Genomic DNA, 22,188 nt, shown 5'->3' with positions numbered 1-22,188 from the left:
CTACTTTTGGCAGACAGAACAGAGATGCTCAACGAAGCGGTCCCTCAGTTTGTGACAGGTCTCACCAATGTGGAGGGGGCTGCGTCGGGAGCGCCAGATACAATAGATGACACCAGCAGATTAGCAAGTGAAGTGTTGCCCCACTTGGAAGGACTGTTTGGGGCCCGGAATAGAGGTGAGGGAAGAGATGAATGGGCAGGTGTGGCACTTTGGCCACTTGCAGGGATAAGTGCCAGGCCTCCTCTAGATTGGTGAGACCATTCTGTCCATGGCCTTCTGTTGTGCCAAGGTGCTGCCTGACCTGCTGAGTTCCTCTGGCATTTTGTGTCTGCTGCTTTGAATTTCCAGCATCTGCAGACTTTCTGTGTTTCGATTTATCTCTCAAAATGAACTTCATGGGGTTTTAGATTGATTCTAATTTCTGCCTTTTCTGTTATGTTTCTACTTTGTTATAAATTATTTATTAGAGTAAATATGAAATTGTAGTCAGGCTTGTGAAACAGAGGCTCTGAGTTTAATACAAACACCTTCAGTTAAATTTGCTTGTTTACCATCAGGATAGATTAAATTTTACACCTTTGGTAATGTGCAAGTACTTTTAATTAACAGGATTGGATGCTACTATTGCACAATATGTTATTCTTTCTTTCTGAAAGTCATTAAAGCCAGTATTGTCGAGCTGTGTTGTATTGGCGTAAATGGCTGGAACATACTAACAGTTAACCGACAGATCCATGAAGAACCAATTATTTGCTACAGAAGAATTCAACAGCCTACATAGTGAAACTTGGTGGGAGGAGAGAGAGCAGCGCGCCGCACGTGCGCAGCCCTCCGGTGAAAAATGATACCGTATCCATTAAATAGGGGCCGTGGACAATTCTGATTTGATGGAGACAGACGTGAAAGCACGGAGGAACATCTGGAGAAATTTCTGAAACGCCAGTTCGCTGCTGTTGTTACTGTGCGGTTGGGAATCTTCTGGAGGGAAGGCCTCAAAATCCCCGGCTTTGCCTGCTGTTGGCGACCGAGATTGAGGTCAAATCGCTCGGAAAGAGATGGCGCTCAGTACTTGGTGTCGGAGAGCTGATCGGAGGCTCGAAGTTTTCGGATGACTCAGAGTCGGACTGTGGTTGGGCATGGCAGGGAGAGTTTTTCTTCCTTCTCCCGTCTGCGTGAGATGCGGGACATTTGAGAGACTTAGAACTTTTTACTGTGCTCATGGACTTCTTCATCAAGTTATGGTATTGTTGTACTGTTGTAACTATATGTTATAATTATGTGGTTTTGTTAGTTTTTTCAGTCTTGGTCTGTCCTGTGTTTTGTGATATCACTCTGGAGGAAGTATTGTATCATTTCTTAATGCACGTATTACTAAATGACAATAAAAGAGGACTGCGTGTCTTCATAATCTGAAACGTGGAAATCAGGAACATGGTGGATGTCAGATGAGCACACATGGCAGTCAGTGGTTAATTCAGAATTTAAGGCTAACAAATATACCAGCTTGGGTTAATTCAACTTATCTGGGAAAACTAACATTATAAACCAGAATCAGAATCAGGTTTAGTGTCACCAGCACATGTTGTGAAATATGTTGTCTTTGCAGCAACAGTACAATGCAATACATAATAGAGAAAAAAATGTGGATTACAGTAAGTGTGTGTGTGAGGCATCGCTCCTTAAAGATGTCCTGGGTACTATGGAGGCTAGTGCCCGTGATGGAGCTGACTAGGTTTACAACTCTGCAGCTTATTTTGATCTTGTGCAGTAGCCACTTCCTTCTCCCTCCCCCCCAATACCAGACATTGACGGAACCTATTAGAATGCTCTCCATGGTACATCTATAGAAACTTGCAAGTGTCTTTGGTGATATACCAAATCTCCTCAAGCTCCAAATGAAATATAGCCCTTGTTGGCTATAATGAAATATAGCTTCTTTGTAGCTACATTGATATGTTGGTCGATAAGTTGCTTACTCTTTCCAGTCCTGATCCCTCTGAGGACTGGTTTTGTAGTTCCTTGTCTTATCCTTTCAGAAGTCCACAATCCTTTCTTTTGTCTTACTGACGTTGGGTGCAATGTTGTTGCTGCAACACCACTCAATTAGTGATATATCTTGCTCCAGTATGCCCTCTCATCACCATCTGTAATTCTGCCAACAATAGTTGTGGCATTAGTAAGTTTCCAGATGGAATTTGAGCCACACAGTCATGGATGTAGAGAGAGTCGAGCAGTGGGCTAAGCACACATCCCTGAGGTGCGCTAGTGTTTGCTGTCAGCAAGGTGGAGATGTTTCCAATCCGCACAGGCTGTGGTCTCCCAGCTCGGAAATCAAGGATCCAGTTGCATGGGGAGGTACAGAGGCCCAGGGTTTGGAGCTTTTCAATCAGAACTGTAAGAATGATTGTGTTTAATGCTGATCTGTAGTCAATAAATAGCACCTACAATAAACAGTAGGTATTTATATTGTCCAAGTGATCCAAGGCCTCCTGAAGAGCCAATGCACTGGAGGCCTATTGTGGGAGAGGGCAAATGGCAGTCAATCCAGGTCCTTGCTGAGGCAGGAGTTAATTTTAGCCATAACCAACTTCTTATCGCTATAGATGTGAGGGCTATTGGACGATAGTTGTTAAGGCAGCTCACCCTGCTATTCTCGAGCACTGGTATAATTGTTGCCCTTTTGAAACAGCTGGGAACTTCACTGTCTTTGAAAAGCATTGCCAGTTGGTTGGCACAGGATTAAAGAGCCTACCAGGTATTTCATTGCGAGGGTTCACCCTCTTGAAAGATAGACTGTTGTCGGCCTCCAAGACTGAGGATTACAGGGTCACCGGGAGCTGCAGGGATCCTCGCAGCTGTAGTTTTATTCTCCCTCTTAAAGTGTGCATAAAAGGTGTTGAACTCAACTCACAGTGAAGCATCACAGCCATCCATGATGTTAGGTTTCACTTTGTAGGAAGTAATGGCTTGCAAATCCTGCTAGAATTGACGTGCATCCAGTTCCACCCCCATCCTCGTTCGGAATTGTTCCTTTGCTCTCAGTACCAGATATTTTTAAATCACTCTCTTAGTCTCCACAGCATATCCCATTTCCATGGGATATACTGATCTCAAGAGAGATTCCTCAACTGACTATCAGAGGGACAGGCAAAAAGCTTGACACTTTTGAAGTCCTGGCAAAACTGTTAGTGTAAGAGATCATGTGGTAAACATTGAGCTACTGAGAATTTAAGGAAAGATAAAATCAGACTGTTTATTACAGCATTGCATTAAGAGATAAAGCAGTGAAATTACCGTTGTAATGAACAGATACCAGGGACCAAATGGCTTTTTTTTACACTTCAAACTCTTGCTGCAAGCTTTCTAACTAAGAATTTGAGGAATCAAGATCTCTAAAACAAAATCATAAAATTAGAGCAAACACATCATGAGTCAAATAAAGAACCATTTTTCACAAAAGGTTTAGAGGTGCCTCAAATTTGATATTTCCTAAAGAAGTGGACTTGGAGTTATTTGAGGTTTACAAATGGAATAAATACTTTTTTATTAATGATATCAAGGAATATTAAACAGGGTGCTTAAATGGAATTGATATACAGTAAATATGCTATCTAAATGAGTGAATAAAATTTGAGAATTTTTCATTTTGTTTTTCAAATTTTGTTAAATAATAATACGGCAGTTAAAATGCTTTTCCTGAAATGCTCAGAATGACCAGCAGGGTAGTGCACTAATATTTGCTGATTACCATGTTGTCATTGTTCTGTGAGTGTGTCAAAAATGTCTTAATGAAAATGGGAAGGTACTAGAAATAAACATGAAAGGCTTAGAGATAGTGTAATGCTATGATTGTGAACTTAAAATATAAAGGACGTTAATGGAAAAGTATTACAATTTTAACCTCTTTTTAGTCACACTTCAGAGGAAACATCCTGAGCCTACCCAGCCTCTTTTTATAAACCCATGCCCTCCAGTCCAAGGAATATTCTGTTTACACCGTCTCCTGTTTAATGACATTCTCCCTGTAACAGGATGACCACAACTGCAGATAGTTCTCCAAATGTGGCCTTACCAATATATTGTACAGCTGTAACATGATGTCCCAACTCCTGTACTCAATATTCTGACTGGTGGAAGCAAACCTTCATCCCTCTGTCCATCTGTCTTGTAGTAACTTTCAAGGAACGATATAGGCATATTGTGTTTGAAGCCAATATAAATATGGCACAGTTCAAAATGTTATAGCACTTTGCTTGGCATATCTTGGAAAATCATGCAGTTTCTTGAGCCATTACTTTCAAATCTGGGACATCTCAATACTAGTGGATACTTCATATATGATGAAAGGCATGGATTGGATGGATAGTCAGAGGCTTTTTCCCAGGGCTGAAATGCTAACATTAGAGGGCACAGTTTTAAGCTACTTGGAAGTAGGTACAGAGGAGACATCAGGGGTAAGTTTTTTTATGCAGAGAGTGGTGAGTCTGTGGAATGGGCTGCTGGCGACAGTGGTGGTTGCAGATACAATAGGGTCTTTTAAGAGACTCTTGGATAGGTACATGGAGCTTAGAAAAATAGAGGGCTATGGGTAATCTGCAGTAATTTCTAAGTAAGTACATGTTCGGTACAGCATTGTGGGCTGAAGGGCCTGTATTGTGCTATAGGTTTTCTATGTTCACTCCAATTTGTTTGGATTAGGTTATAATTTCTGATTAAAAATGCTTAAACTCCATAGGTAGAAGCTGGAACCACTATATTTAAGCCAAAGATCAAACTGTTTCTATAGTAGCTGTATTAGCCTAAAGCTAAACAATGATAATAATTCATTGTTTTTTCAGATTGGAACAAGGTTATGAAGTTGAGTGTGCAGTTAGCTACAGAGGCTTTGTACTTGAATCTTAACTTTGTACCTGAAGATGCGAAAATTATAGCCAAGTCACATGCTTGCATTTCACTGAAATGCTGTCAACTTTCATTAGATGACCATTGCACCAAAGCAAAATTGGCATTCAAGTGTATTGAAATAGTCTTGTTTTTCTTCACAACAGATTGCTTTGAAATAACATGATTAAACACATTTTCCCGGGTTACATTAAAGCACAGGTGCAGATACAGCCAGCATCTGTTTATCACTCCTAATAATGGATGTTGTCTCATATCATCAGATTATATTTCCATTTGACATGAACTGCAGCACATGAATTATCAATAACTCAGGGAATCTGAAGGATTATTGATAATAGAAATAACTCAAAGTCAAAAATCACAATTAATAAAGTTGGATAATTGCATGGAGAGCTGGTGTTAATAATTTTTTTGGGAGTGCTTTTTAGCTGTTAAAAAATCATGGGTTTAATTTCCATATTTATTAAGTATCAGAGTAAAAGCACAGTTTTAAACATTAAAGCAAGATTTAACCAATAAATGGAGTGAAATTTTGTCCATTTTATCTGCTTTGTGCCATTTTACAAACAGGCACTGTGTATTTTTGCACTTTTGTTGCCCTTGTATCCTTCCATATTTTTGAACGTAAATTCTTATCCAATTGATACTAAGGAATGAATTGTTATTCTGAATAAACCTCAGTTTCCATTTGTGATAAAGCATCTTGTATTCTGTTTGCAAATTGGGTGGAAAATAAATCCTTTAACTTTCTCCTGTTGGATTATGTAGATAAAAATCTTGAGGCTGTGTCACTTGTCAGTGATTAATTATTCAATTGAAACTGAATTTCACTATACACTTTCTCAAGACTTCTTAGGGTATTAAATATTTGCATTGATTTATAAAACAAAATATGTTTTCAAGTAAACCTGAACATTTTGTGGGAATAGAGCATCTTCATCTTTATAAGTATAGGCTTTTTGTAATCCTTATTTGAATGACATGGCAAAGGAGAACTTTGGGAGATTTGTAGCTGTGTGGGGAATTACATTTGTTTAGATATCCGTTATGAATGTCTATGAATTTGTTTGATTAAGGTGCTTGATTTCCATTTTGTCAGAATTTGGCCTTTACTTTTATTTGTTGCTTTCTCTAGAGAAGTGAATGACGTAAATATTGAACTGCCATGGGGATAGATGACCTTGAATAGGTTTTATTCACACAATCATTTATACATTTGTCTAGGTTGTTTACCAACTTTTACTCCTTCTCCCTGGATAATATGATCTATTTTGTAATGCATTTCCAATTGCAAGCTTCCCATCTTGTGGTTTCATGGCTAATCTGCTAATACAATTGTTTCAGCCTATGGAGTAGGATACATTTTGCTGTTGTTCTCCTTATTTAATTACTCATTGTTTTCTTCTATTTTAATTGTCACCGGTGTTGGTTTTCCATTCCAACAGCTGCCTGTTTCAATTTAACCTGTTCTCTATTTTTTTTTGTTGTCCTCTTTTTCCAGTTCAATTTTCTCCCCTCCCCACTGCTTCCGAATTTTGGAAGATATACTGTATTGTTTCTTCTACATGATTGGGCTTCATTCTTAATGCTAAAGTACATTCTTTGTGTTTATGACATCCTTATTATTCAGAATTGAAAATGTACAGGAAATTACTGTATATATGATTCATAGTAGGGCATAACTCATAAAAATGGAAATAAATTTATGCTGCTTAGTTCAGAACAAAAGGGAATGGGCCTTAGCAAGGACCTCGACACCCTGCACTTTGCCTGTCGCCACAATTGGTCTCCTGTGGATGCAGTCTCACTGGCTCTCCATTCAGCCTTGGATCATCTACACAGTAGCAATACCTACGTCAGATTTCTGTTAATTGACTACAGCTCAAGGTTCAATACAATTATGCCTTCCAAAACCTGGGCCTTGATGCCTTTTTCTGCAACTGGATCCTTGACTTCCTCATTTGGAGATCACATTCTGTGTGGATTGGAAATAACATCTCCTACTCGCTGACAGCTAACACCAGCGCACTTCAAGAATGTGTGCTTAATCCACTGCTGTACTCTCTCCACACCGACGATTGTGTGCTCGACACAGCTCAGACACCATCTATAAATTTGCCAATGACACATCTATGGTTGGCAGAATTTGTAATGGTGACGAGGAGGCACACAGGAGTCAGATATATCAGCTGGTTGAATGGTGTTGCAGCAACAATCTTGCACTCAAGATCGTAAGACCAAGGAAATGATTGTGGACTTCAGGAAGGAGAAGATGAGGGAAGACACCTCAGTCTAACTGCTGAATCAGAAGTTGAAAGGGTGAGCAATTCCAAGTTCCTGGTGTCAACATGTCTGAGGATCTATCTTGGGTCCAACATATACTGCAGATGCAACTACTGAGAAGGCATGACAGTGACTGTATTTCATTAAGAGTGTGAGGAGAATTGGTATGTCACCAAAGGCACTCGCAAATTTCTACAGATGTACTGTGGAGAACATTCTTAACTGGTTTCACCTGATATGAAGGGGCCACTGGACAGGATCAGAAAAACTGCAGAAAGTTGTAAAAATGGTGGATGAATTTAGCAGGCCAGGCAGCATCTTTAGAAAAGGGTAAACAGTCAATGTTTCAGGCCGAGACTTTTCATCAGGACTGGACAGAAAGAGAAGTCAGAGTAAGAAGGTGGTGGGGGGGAGGAGGAAGAAGTACAAGGTAATAGGTGAGGGAGAGGGGGTGAAATAAAGAGCTGGGAAGTTGTTTGGTGAAAGAGATAAAGGGCTGGAGAAAGGGGAATCTGAGGAGAGGATAGAAGCCTATGGAAGCAAAGGGAAGGAAGGGGAGCATCAGAGAGAGGTGTTGGGCAGGTAAGGAGGTAGGGTGAGTGGGGAATAGTGGAGGAGAGGAGAGGGGATGCAACTACCGGTAGGCTCCACAACATCCTGGACACCTTCAAAAGATGATGTCTCAAAAAGGAGGCATCCATCATTAAGGGCCCCCATCACCCAGCAGATGCACTTTCCTCATTGCTACCTTCTATGAGGAGGTGCAGGAGCCTGAAGACACACACTCAACGTTTTAGAACAGCTTCCCTTCCACCATCAGTGAGCATTACCTTAGTATTTTTTCCTCTTTTTTTGCACTACTTATTTAATTTAATCTTTTTATTTACTGTATACCATGCTACTTGATTTATAGTTATTATTATGTATTGCAATCTACTGCTGCCACAAGACGAACTTTATGACATAGACCAGTGATACTAAGCCTAATTCTGATTCTAATTCTTGACTGTCAATTTTCTCAATAATTTCATTGATAAGAGCTAGTGTTGAACTAGAAAAACTAGTTGGAGTTTTCATGGTACATTTTCCAAATACATTTCCTCATGGATTAAAAAGAACATTTCATCTTGTCTTGCCAGTGTCAGTTGTTTGGTATGGGTGTAATAAACATACGGTAGAGCCATGTGGGAAGAACAGTGCTGAAAATAAGCTGCTTTGTCACTGTTATTATGGGTTCTTTTGTATAATAACAATGGATCTTTCCTAATAAGAGAATAGATGTGAGTTATACTGTAGTCTAGGGCATGTCTTTTAATAAAATATAATATTGGTTGCTAATAATATTTATTTGAAAAATAGTTCAATAAATTCACTTTTTGGCTTTTGTAATAATGATCAGTTTCAAAATAGAGATGATGCACCTTCAAAAATCATTCTTTCGCTGCTACAGTCCGAGCTTGTCATTCTTTTAACATATAAATGTTGAAAAATAGCAATTGGGGATATAATTTTTAAAGGAGGGAAAAATCTTTCCAGTTCAATTTTTCTAATTCTGACACTCAAATTTTCTTTTGTTATTTTTAAATTTTCTTGAGTAAAATGCAGGTCCATTGACCAAAAAATACATAAACACATTGGAGACAAAAGTCACCAGAGATTCTAGAATCTGGAGCAAGACATAAAACACTGGAGGAACTCAGCAGGTCAGGCACATAAACATTGTGCTTACCAAAAGCTTGGGTAGTATTTGAGATATCATCTGCCGTCTTCTTTTCTTTACATCCTGGTTCTTCAGTGCGTGTGCTCCCTGCTTAAAAGCAAATACTGCAAAATTCATGGCTCGATGAAGACGTTTCTCAGGAGTCCTGCCCTCCAGAGGCAAGGAGTTAAAGAAATCAGGAAGAAGGAAAAGAAAGACCCCCCTGATCAGGCATTCAGCTTGAAACACAAGAATTACCCCTGAGTTTTTGACTCAAAATCTGTAGATTACCAAGATAAGTAAATATAGCAAAGAGCTGTGGCCTAAACATCGATCCTTGAAGGATTTCTATAACGATCTATAATTTCTGATCTGTCTCCTTCTTCTCAACCCATTTGCTGCTCACATCTGGACATTGACACAATTTGCATGCACTTACATTTTTGCTAACTGTACCCTTTGTCAAGTCTTATCAGCATCTACTGAAAGTTCATATTCATATAAAAATATTGAGTGACACTGCTCCACCAAAGTCAGATTCGGATTTGCTATCACTGGCATGTATCGTAAAATTTGCTAACTTAGCAGCAGCAGTTCAATGCAACACATGGTAATACAGTAAGAAAAAAAATAATACACAAGTAAATTAATTGCAGTTAGTATAGAGTGTGTATGTATATATATATTTTGAATAGATAAAAAATAATGCAAAAACATAAATAATATATGTTAAAAATGTATATTACCCGACAGTAACAATGAGAAGAGGACATTCCCTGAGTGATGTGGATCCTTAATTATGGATGCCGCCTTTCGCGATACTGCTCCTTGAAGATGTCTTGGATACTACGAAGGCCAGTACTCAAGATGGAGATGACTAATTTTAAAACTTTCTGCAGCTGCTTTCGATCCTGTGCAATGCTGAGCCCCCTCCTCCATACCAGACTGTGAAGCAGCCTGTCAGAATGCTCTCTGCAGTACATCTATAGAAATTTTTGAGTGTTTTAGGTGACAAACCAAATCTCTTCAAGCTTCTAATGAAATATAGCTGCTGTCTTGCTTTGTTTGTAGCTGCATCGATATGTTGGGACCAGGTTAAATTCTCAGAGATTTTGACACCCAGGAACTTGAAATTGCTTACTCTTTCCACTTCTGATCCCTCCGAGGATTGTGTTCCCTTGTCTTACTCTTCCTGAAGTCCACAATCAGCTGTTTCATCTCAATGCCATTGATTTTTAAAAAAAGTCATACAAGTGAGTGAAACATGATATACCCTAACTTGTTTTTGAGCAGACCCTCTGCAATTCTGTGGAGTGAAATGACTTATGATGCCAATGTGAGAATTGCTGACTTTGTCAAAGATCAAGTAGTAGGAACTAGCGAAGTGGCAAGTTGGCATTTTGAAAGTTGGTTGCTCTTCCACTGTTTATGCTAGGCAACTGCTGGCTCTTTCCAATCAGTTGATTTTGTCTTGAAAAGTTTCCCATGACAAATGTTAAATTAATAAGTCCATCATTTGCTATTTTCATTTTCTAGCTTTCTTTAAGGATAGTGAAGATGGCAATTTGAAGAACAGGTGGCTACAAAGCTGCACACACAAATTGCTGGATGAACTCAGCAGGTCAGGCAGCTTATGTGGAAATGAGTAAACAGTCGTTGTTCCTAAACATTTATTCATTTTTGTTCCTCTCCACGGATGCTGCCTGACCTACTGAGTTCCTCCAGCATTCTGCTTGTGTTGCTCTGGTTTTCCAGCAACTGCAGAATCTCTTATGTTTCTGGTTACTCAGCTATTACCTTTACTAGTTTTACTTCTGAAATCTCATCTGAAATCAAACAAGATAGTGGTATTTCTGTTCTTCAAAAACATTGAAACTTGCAAACCTCTTTACATTTTATATGAAATCTGGGAACTGACGAAGGGTCTCGGCCTGAAACGTCGACTGCGCCTCTTCCTATAGATGCTGCTTGGCCTGCTGCGTTCACCAGCAACTTTGATGTGTGTTGCTTGAATTTCCAGCATCTGCAGAATTCCTGTTGTTCTGGGAACTGTAGAGATAGGTTTTATCATGCAAGTTGTGTAATTTGATGGAAAGGTTTGGCTGAATTTTTTTTTGCTGAAAATAACAAATGTGACTGCTGATAACTCTGTCCTTGAGTCACATTGATCAATTATCTAGTGTGTTTATTTGAAAACACATCATCACTGCTCCATATGATGTGTCCTCCCTGCAATCTAGGTCGGCTTTTAAGGTACTTCATGATGCAGACCCCAAGGGGAATCTGTGAGCTCTGTTGATGCTTATACTTGGCATTCCTTGTGTGATGAGGTGTTACGTATTTGAGCATTTTGGAGCTAAGGATATGGGTTGAAAGTGTTGAGCACCACGGTGGCGTAGTGGTTAGCGTGACTGTGTTACAGCTCAGGGTATCGGAGTTTGGAGTTCTATTCCAACATCATCTAGACCGGTATATGGAGTAATTTAAGGTGGGGGGTTATATGGGAGGCAGGGTTTGAGGGTCGGCACAACATTGTGGGCCGAAGGACCTGCACTGTGCTATACTGTTCTATGTTCTCTCTGTAAGGAGTCTGTACATCCTCCCTCTGGAATGCTTGGGTTTTCTCTGGGTGCTTTTGTTTCCTTCCACAGTCCAATGACTTACTGGTTAGTAAGTCAATTGGTCATTGTAAATTGTCCTGTGGTTAGGCTAAGATTAAATCAGGGGTTACTAGACAGTGCAGCTGGAAGGGCTGGAAGGGCCTATTCCTTGCTGTATCTGAATGAATATAAATTAATGATGTAATCTGAACATGTTAATACTGTTGCACTACCACGTAGTGGCTTTTTTGAAACTACTGATACTTATGTATACAGTCTTGGCACTTCAGTGAATGTCTACATCAGGGGTCCCCAACCTTTCTCGCACTGCGGACCGGCGGTTTATTACTGACAATATTCTTGCGGACCGGCCGACCGGGGGTGGTGGTAGGGTTGCCAATGGACAAGAGTAGCGGTCAAATATGCTGGGTTTACCCCGAGAAAGACTACAATGACCATGAAGCCTTGCGCGGGCACCAGCGCACATGCGTAACTTGCGCATGCATGTACGATTTTTTTCTACAAATCGTTTTTGGCGATTCTGTTCCCGGGGGTGGAGGGGTGTGTTAATCACGACTGGAATATCGGTGATAAGTGACTAATACACTCAATTTCCTTTCTAAAAGGGATTATCTAACGAATTTAATATTAAACACACAGCGCATATTTTCCTCGCCTGAATATAGTGATAAGTCAATTATCAGGGGAGCTTGAAGTAAGTGTTAAACGAACTTCCAGTAGAAGTGGTAGAGGCAGGTTCGATATTATCATTTAAAGAAAAATTGGATAGCTATATATGGACAGGAAAGAAATGGAGGGTTATGGGCTGAGTGCAGGTCAGGGACTAGGTGAGAGTAGCGTTCGGCACGGACTAGAAGGGGAGAGATGGCCTGTTTCCGTGCTGTAATTGTTATATGGTTATATAAGTCAATAGCATCATAACATTTTAAGTAACGTTTGGATATTAAACACGCAGCACATATTCTCCCCGTATGAACATATAAAATCATTGCAACACACCAATATCGCTGAATCAGTGGGAGCCCTGGGCTTGTTTTCCTGCAACGAGACTGTCCCATCGAGGAGTGATGGGAGACAGCGATACTCAAAGGGGGTTCCTTGTGTCCAGTCTATTCTGCAATTTAGTTTTCGTTGCATTCATTGCAGAGATACATTGGAAATGAAAGTAATGTTTTCAGTGCTTTCGTGGCTTTCTCAGGATTTTTAGCCTTGACTTTGATCCAGAATGCCGGCAGAGATGTTATGTCAAACATACTTTCCAGCCCACCGTCATCTGCAAGCTCGAGGAGTTGGTCTCCTTCCCGCGCTGAAATGGATGATGCGCGGGTAATGACCTCGCCTGCGTAATGGCTCAACAGTGGGCGTGACAGGGAATGAGGAAACGTGCAGCTGACTCCTATCGCCAAATCATATCGTTTCCTCGCGGCCCGGTGGTTGGGGACCGCTGGTCTACATTGATGTAAGCTTTTAAATAAAAGCAAATAAAACCTGCACATTTCTGAATTGGCATCCAAATCGATTAAGTTGATCAAATTTATCCATAAGGTTAATTTAATTGATAGCAAAACATCTATTTTGAGAAATTTTGAGTTGCATAATTGAATCCATACAAACTGCACTTTCCATTTTGTCATGGGCTGTAGGTACTGCATAGAATTAGAATTTCTAATGCTTCAATGAAAAAGATGGGGACTGTTTTCATAAACAATTGTATTCCCATTAAAATCAACATTTATATCTTTATATTTTTCAATAATATATTGCTGATTTTAAAAAAAAGCTTGATTTAGTGTGTATGATTTAATTTGTATCTTCATGAGTGCTGTTCGATAACATTTACAAACAGTTGATTTGCTAAGGAATGAACAGGGTCAGGTCACTCATGAAGTATAAGACTTTTGGGTGCCCTTTCTTTCCTTTATTATTGCTACAAGAATTGACCACATTTTTAAAAATTGCAGAATATTGATTTATGATTATGATTATCTTGCCAAATTACCTTCCAGAGTAAATTTATTTTGCCTTCATGTGGGCATTGTCATGTCAAATTTATGCTAGATGTTTTGCTGATTCTACATAGGTCTCTTAATAATAATTATTGTTTTCAAATTTCTTTTAGTTTACTGGCTAATGTTCTCCCTGAAGATTGTGATTGGTGTGGAGCATCATTCTTAACAAATTATATCTTTGATTGATAATCATAAATGTTAATCTTAAACTAATATTTTCATGCAAGCAATTCCTGTGGAAAATACAGGATAACTATTTTGTATACAACAGATCATTCTCCACAACTTCCACCACCTCCAAAGGGATCTTACCACCAAGCATATCATTACTTCCCACACCCCCCCCCCACCCTCGCACTCTCCTCTTTCTGCAGGGATATTGCTCTGTCTGTGATTTCCTTGTCCCTTTGCCCTTCCTCACTAATCTCCCTCCTGGCACTTAATCCCTGCAAGCAGCCCAAGTGTTACACCTGCTCATTCACCATCTCACTCAACTCAGTTCAAGGCCTCAAACAGTCCTTTCAGGTGAGGCATCACTTCACATGTGAATCTTCTGGGGCTGTCTGTTGTATCCATTGCTCCCAATGTAAACTGGGGGACCGCTTTGTTAAACACCTCTGCTCCATATGCCAAAAGTGGAACTTCCTGGTGGTCAAACATTTTAATTTTGATTCTCTTTCCTTTTCCGACATGTCGGTCCATGACTGCTTCTTGTGCTACAGTGAGGTCACCCTCAGAGTGGAGGAGCAACACCTTGTATTCTGTCTGGGTAGCCTCCAACCTGATGGCATGTATATTGATCTCTCCTTCTGGTAAAGAAAAACTCCCCCTCTCCTCTTCGATTTCCCACTCTGGCCTCCTATCTCTTCTCACCTTCCTATCACCTCCCCTGGGTCGCCTCCTCCTTCCCTTTCTCCTATGGTCTTCTGTCTTTTCTCTTATCAAATGCCTTCCTCTCTAGCCCTTTACCTCTCCTGTCCACATGGCTTCACCTGTCACCTTCTAGCTATCCTCCTCCCCCACCCCACCCCCGGCATTTTATTCTGGTGTCTTCCCCCTTCCTTTCCAGTCCTGAAGAAGGGTCTCATCTCAAAATGTCAACTGCTTATTCATTTCCATAGATGCTGCCTAATTTTCTGAATTCCTCCAGCATTTTGTGTGTATTGCTTTGGGTTTCCAGCATCTGCAGAATTTCTGATTTTTATAATTTTTAGTGTTCTATGAACAGTGGATTTTCCTATCCTAACAAAGAGACAAAAGGGCACTGAGGCATGCTTATATCCAACTCTGCTAACTGAGGTGAAACCAGTTATCCTCATACGGTTAGGAAATTGAACCATAAATGGTTTTGATCTGGTTCATTGATCCTATGGATCAAATCACTTGGGAACACATATTCATGTAGTATTTCAAACTGGGTGAAATTTCACTCTTTGCATTCTCAATTTACCCGCAGGTGGCAGTCCCCTCGACAGTCCAAGGAATTTTTCTCCCAATGCAGCAGCTCATTTTTCATTCATACCAGCACGAAGGTAAGGTTTGTTGCTTCATTTTAAACTGGAATTGCATGAACAGTTTTCTGGGTGTTGCATGAAATTTTAACAGATGCATGTGGAATTAACCAGATGAATGATACATATGGTACATATACGGTGGGGGGGGGGTATATGTGTATGTATATGTATGTGTGTCATGCGGATGTTTTGTAAGAATATATACACACACATACATACATACATATTTACACACACACTTACCAAATGCATCTTTTAACATTTGCAATCAATTAGTACATAACGTGCCATTGTTGAAAATAATATAATAAATCTACTGAAGGTAGAAACAGAAAGTCATGTTGTCTAGTCTTTTGTCACCTAATAGTAATATTATAACAATCATATTATCTAGTACTTCTGGAACCTCACATACGGATGAATGCCATAACAGAGTTCATATTTATGTTTAAAATTCATTCCAGGCCATAAAGTAGGAGATATAGTGTATCCTTAGTGGATATAGAAACATAGAATCTTAGACGTTTATAAGACCATAGGATATAGGAGCAGAGTTAGGCCAATTGGCCCATCGAGTGTGCTCCGTCATTTCACCATGGCTGATCCAAGTTTTCCTCTCAGCCCCAAACTCCTGCCTTCTCCCCGTATCCCTTCACGTTTGGCCAATCAAAAATCTATCAAACTGTACCTTAAATATACATAAAGACTTGGCCTCCACAGCTGCCTGTGGCAAACAATTTCACAGATTTGCCACTCTCTGGCTAAAGAAATTCTCCTAATTTCAGTTCTGAAAGAATGCCCCTCTACTCTGAGGCTGTGTCCTCTGATCTTAGACCCTCCCACCACAGGAAACATCTTCATATCCACTCTATCTAGGCCTTTCCCCATTTGATAGGTTTCAATGAAGTCAATCTTCATTCTTCTGAATTCTAGTGAACACAGTCCCAGAGCAATCAAACAATCTTCATATGGCAAGCCAGTCAATCCTGGAATCTTTTTCATGAACCTCAATTGAACCCTCTCCAGTTTCAGCACATACTTTATAAGCTAAGGGGTCCAAACCTGCTCTCAAAACTCCAAGTGAGACCTCACTAGTGCTTTATAAAATCTTAACAGTACATCCTTGCTTTTATACTCTAGTCCTTTGAAATGAATGCTAACATTGCATTTGCCTTCTTCACCACAGACTCAACCTGCAAATTATCCTTTAGGGAATCGTGCACAAGGACTCCCAAATCCCTTGCGTCTCTGTTTTTATGTATTTTCTCTCCATTCAGAAAATGGTAAACCCTTTCATTTCTTCTGCCAAAGAGCATGACCATACACTTCCCAACAGTGTTTTCCATCTACCATTTCTTTACCCATACTCCTAGTCTATCTAAGCTCTTCTGTAGCCTTTCTACTTTCTCAAAACTACCTGCCACTCCTTCTATCTTCAGATATTCTGCAAACTTCACAGCAAAACTGTCAAGCCCATCATCCAAATCATTGATATATAAAGTAAAAAGAATCGGTCCCAATACAGACCTCTGTTGGAACACCACTAGTCACTGGCAGCCAGTCAGAAAAAGCTCTTTACTGTAATGCCATGTGCTCATAGCTTGTTAAACAGCCATGATCATACTGAATGGCGGTGCAGGCTCGAAGGGCCGAATGGCCTGCACCTGCACCTATTTTCTATGTTTCTATGTTTCTCATGTGTGGCACCTTGTCAAAGACCTTATGAAAATCCAAGTACACACATCAACTGATTCTCTTTTGTCTTCCTGCTTGTTATTTCTTTGAAGAATTCCAACAGACTTGTCAGGCAAGGAAAGCATGCTGACTATGGTCTATCTTATCATTTACCATTTTATTATGGGCATTCAAACAATTATGTCCAATCCTGCCATAAGTAAAGCTATTTTACCTTAGTCCAATTTTCCATCTGTCAGGGTAATCTTTAAGTGCTCATTCAGGTTCTTTTGAAATATAAATATGGTTTTCAACCTCCATCAGCCTTTCAGTCAGTGAGTTTCAGACTCCATTATTCTTTTTCTCCTGAACTTATCTCTTTACCAATATTACATTGTTCCAGTAATCTGTACAACAGCTGAGAAGTGCAAAAACTAAGTGTCATGTCAAAGTACTTTATACATTTGTGGCCCAAGGACTTCAAAATTACAGTTCTCTCAGGTTTTTATATAATTGTATCTCTTTAATTTTCAAGCTTTAATGTTATCTTACTCAAATCTATTCCTTCTCAAAAGTGTTACATTGCAGAAATTACAATTCTAAAATAAAAACAGGAATTGCTGGCAATACTTACTGGGTCAGAAAATATTTGATCAGAGAATGGTGAAGGTTTTGAATTATTGACCTTTCATCACAGCGTGGTGAAGTTAAGAGTTGAAAAGAAAGGGAAAACATCAGAGAGTGTGATTTGGTGGAATACTGGAACGTTTCAGAATTGGTAGTGGAGTCATTGACTGGAATTGTTTTGGTGGGTTTTGGAATCATGATATACAGAAATTTTTTACAGGATTATCTTCAATTGGAGTATTGGTAAGATGCAAGCTTATAATTTGAATAAAAAATATAAGCAAATAAAATGAAAAGTTAGTCAGTTTTATCTAAATTCAGTTGCGATGGAACTAAGGACTGATGAGCAAAACTGAAGCATGGTAGATACAAAGGTTCTTACAGAAATTGATTTTGCTTTCAGATGTTAAGCATTTAATTCCTTCGACCTGCTACATTAAAAATGAAATCATGTCTAATTTTTGCCTTTGCTCTATTTCTTGCCTTTGATCCACATCCACTGATAATCTGATGAGATAACATCTCTGTGTTGAAAGCTCTAGCAGTCCTAGAAGTAATAGCCTTATTGGACAGAAACTCTCTCGGGTTTGTGCATGCTATTCCATTTTTTTAAGTTGTATTCTTTCTACTCATCATCTCAATTCCTGTGGGCAAGAGAAGGCAACAATTAGTTTACATTTTTAAAGGATTATTTGGGGTTATATATAGTTCTCTATGACAACAAACCCACTAACCATCTTAACACAGGTGAGAGAGTTTTGAATTTGAAATATCCATCTTTGCAAATTTTGTCATAATTAGGATTTGATTCTTCTGATATGTTACAAAAAACACAAATAATAAAAAATTTTAAAAATAAAAATCAAACCGAATCATACTTTTGGCCTTTCCACTATAGTAGGCTAGTTTCTACCCTTTGCTTCTATAGGTACCACTATAACTTTTAGTCAACAGCTGAAATATTTAAGAAAAACCTGATTGAAAGGCTTACAACAGGTCTGTGGGAGACATAACGTGTTATTTACACTGCACTGCTTAGTGAAAACTGTCAGAAATGTTTGCAAGTTGCTTTTATTCATTACTGAAATATCGGCAATTACAATACGTGCAGCAGATATTCTTTATTTAAAGTTGCTCGACAGGCATTTAAAAATGAGTCAAACACTTATGAGGTCCTACAGCATGATGATAGAAGAAAAATAGCTTCTGTATTGACTACAGATAATTATTTTCTGATGTCTTGTGGTTCAAGTCCTTATCTGATACAACTCTAGGCCAATGGCCTCAAAGATGTCTATTGTGCATTGAAAAACCATTAATAGGTGAGACAGTGCAGTTTCTTTACTGCTTCTGTACTTAACGGGAGAAATAAAACAACATTTCTTTCTCCTGACCAAAGAATGACTTGTATTTGCAGAATGCATTTTATGATTATTCATGTTGTGAGAGTTTTGTCATCTTAACTTCAGTTTCTTCCTTTCCATCATACTTGGTATTCTCAACCACTCTCCCAACTGAGTATTTTCCAGCTCTGAGTTTATTTGTAAGTTTAATATCTTGTTCGGACAAATAAATTTGAGGATCGAAAGATATTTTATCTTCAAATTAAATCCAAATTTATATCTTTTTTCCTAGGTAGCTTATACATGTTTAAAATATGCTATTTGCTCCTTTGTCCTCTATACTACTGACAAGCAGAATTTGGAGCGCAGTGGCCTTAATGTTAACTCCAAACTCCAGTAAGTCTAATTGCAATTCAGACGGAATGCTGAAGGAGCTCAGCAGATCGGGCAGCATATAAAAGGGAAATGAGCAGTGGAGGTTTTGGGCTGACACACTAATTTCCAGTACCTGCTGAATTTCTTATGTCTCTGTTCAGTCTTGTGGCGTCATATCAAACTTGGTCAAGGGAGCCTTATGTCAAGTAGCACCTCCAGCTGATGAATCTGTGCTCCTGCACATTGAGCACAACTTGTCAGATGCACCGAGAAAGAGGCAAAGACGTAAAATATTCTTGGTTGGGCAATTTTAGTATCCACAATGAAGAATGGAACCATCACAAATTAAGTCAGAGTCAGAATCAGGTGTACTATCACGGGCATGTGACATGAAATTTGTTAACTTAGCAGCAGTTCATTGCAATACATTTAGCAGAGAAAACAAAATAATAATAAATAAAATAAAATAATAATAATAAACAAGTAAATCAATTATGTATATTGAATAGATTTTTAAAAATCATGCAAAAACAGAAATACTGTATATTTTAAAAAAAGTGAGGTAGTGTCCAAAGATTCAATGTCCATTTAGGAATCGGGTGGCGGAGGGGAAGAAGCTGTTCCTGAATCGCTGAGTGTGTGCCTTCAGGCTTCTGTACCTCCTACTTGATGGTAACAATGAGAAAAGGGCATGCCCTGGGTTGTGGAGGTCCTTAATAATGGACGCTGCCTTTCTGAGACACCGCTCCCTAAAGATGTCCTGGGTACTTTTATAGGCTAGTACCCTAGATGGAGCGGACTAGATTTACAAACTTCTGCAGCTTCTTTCGGTCCTGTGCAGTAGCCCCTCCACACCAGGCAGTGATGCAGCCTGTCAGAAGGCTCTCCACAGTGCAGCTATAGAAGTTTTTGGGTGCATTTGTTGACCTGCCAAATCTTCTCAAATTCCTAATCCCACTGTCTTGCCTCTTTTATAACTACGTCGATATGTTGGGACCAGTTTAGATCCTCAGAGATCTTGACACACGGGAACTTGAAGCTGCTCACTCTCTTCACTTCTGATCCCTCTATGAGGATTGGTATGTGTTCCTTCGTCTTACCCTTCCTGAAGCCCACAATCAGCTCTTTTGTCTTACTCACGTTGAGTGCCAGGTTGTTGCTGCGGCACCACTCCACTAGTTGGCATATCTCATTCCTGTATGCACAGTCGTCACCACCTGAGATTCTACCGATAATGGTTGTATCGTCAACAAATTTATAGCTGGTATTTGAGCTATGCCTAGCCACACAGTCATGTGTATATAGAGAATAGTGCAGTGGGCTAAGGACACACCCATGAGGTGCGCCAGTGTTGATCGTCAGCGAGGAGGATATGTTATAGAACATAGAATAGTACAGCACATTACAGGCCCTTTGGCCCACAATGTTGTGCTGGCCCTCAAACCCTGCCTCCCATATAACCCCCCCACCTTAAATTCCTCCATATACCTGTCTAGTAGTCTCTTAAACTTCACTAGTGTATCTGCCTCCACCACTGACTCAGGCAGTGCATTCCACGCACTGACCACTCTCTGAGTAAAAAAACCTTCCTCTAAAATCTCCCTTGAACTTCCCACCCCTTACCTTAAAGCCATGTCCTCTTGTATTGAGCAGTGGTGCCCTGGGGAAGAGGCACTGGCTATCCATTCTATCTATTCCTCTTATTATCTTGTACACCGCTATCATGTCGCCACTCATCCTCCTTCTCTCCAAAGAGTAAAGCCCTAGCTCCCTTAATCTCTGATCATAATGCATACTCTCTAAACCAGGCAGCATCCTGGTAAATCTCCTCTGTACCCTTTCCAACGCTTTCACATCCTTCCTATAGTGAGGAACAGATTGTGGTCTTCCGCACAGATTGTGGTCTTCCGGTTAGAAAGTCGAGGATCCAATTGCAGAGGGAGGTACAGAGGCCCAGGTTCTGCAACTTCTCAATCAGGATTGTAGGAATAACGGTATTAAATGCTGAGCTATAGTCGATGAACAGCATCCTGACATAGGTGCTTGTGTTGTCCAGGTGGTCTAAAGCCGTGTGGAGAGCCATTGAGATTGTGTCTGCCATTGACCTATTGTGGCGATAGGCAAGTTGCAATGGGTTGAGGTCGTTGCTGAGGCAGGAGTTCAGTCTAGTCATAACCAACCTCTCAAATCATTTCATTGCTGTCGATGTAAGTGCTACCTGGTTCATCAGACTCTGAGGAAATGTCTGCCAAAGAGGGCTGAAGCTCCTTGGCCTCATCCTCACAAATCTGCCTTATGCAAATAAATGTATCTAAGGTGATCTTGTTAAAAATTACCACCTCAAAGCAATTGTAGAGGGAAGATTCCATTTAGTCTACTCTTAATTGTCAAAGTTATGGAAAGTATTGCCTAACCGGAAGACCACAATCTGTTCCTCACTATAGGAAGGATGTGGAAGCATTGGAAAGGGTACAGAGAAGATTTACCAGGATGCTGCCTGGTTTAGAGAGTATGGATTATGATCAGAGATTAATGAAGCAGCACCTAGTCTTTAATGACTAGCTGACCAATGCTAAATTAAAATTTTGTCAAGTTCAGTTAGTTCCTGACCTTGTTATAGCCTTAGTCCATATGTGGACCGAAGAGCTAGATTCCAGGGGTAAGAGAGAAAGATTGTCCTTGGCGACAAGATAGCATGTCATCAAATATGGGGTTACGGGCCTCAATTAAAATGAAGTTGATAGCCTTGTCTGAGAAAAGGCAATCAAAGTTCACGGAAAACTTCAATCATTCTAGTTCAGAAACATCACCCAGGAGTCTTTCAGGGAGCGTCCTAGTTCGTTGGCCCATCTTCAGCTGTTTCCTTACTTAGATCTTGCTTAGATCATGAGGTCAGCTGAGTGCATTGTTCTTAGTGATTACAATGTCCAATTCCATGTGCCGCTGCTCAGAAAATGAAGCTGTTTGTGCTTGCATGTAGCAAGAGTTGGCCAACACTCAAGTATAGGCTAATAAGTCACATTTGCTACACAAAAATTCAAAGAAAAGAAATCATGTACCAAAAGAACAGGTCTAACTATTTATCCATTGACATTTATGTTGACAAAGCCCTGCACTATTTTGGGTATCTTATGTAAA

General features: G+C 39.8%; 1 protein-coding gene across 7 annotated transcripts in view; it reads left to right on the top strand.

Annotated features, from left to right (window-relative positions):
- The window catches only part of mast2 (microtubule associated serine/threonine kinase 2), a 457,841-nt gene that overhangs the window by 302,522 nt on the left and 133,131 nt on the right, over nt 1-22,188 (top strand). For all 7 annotated transcript variants that reach the window (XM_063064394.1, XM_063064393.1, XM_063064392.1 and 4 more), the window contains one exon: nt 14,974-15,049. In XM_063064394.1, coding sequence (XP_062920464.1) covers nt 14,974-15,049 — 76 coding nt within the window. The remainder of the gene's footprint in view (nt 1-14,973; nt 15,050-22,188) is intronic.

Source organism: Mobula hypostoma, chromosome 12 (assembly GCF_963921235.1).
Source record: "Mobula hypostoma chromosome 12, sMobHyp1.1, whole genome shotgun sequence".
Taxonomy (NCBI): domain Eukaryota; kingdom Metazoa; phylum Chordata; class Chondrichthyes; order Myliobatiformes; family Myliobatidae; genus Mobula; species Mobula hypostoma.
Note: the sequence above shows the minus strand (reverse complement) of the source record. Positions and strands in the feature narration are given on the sequence as shown.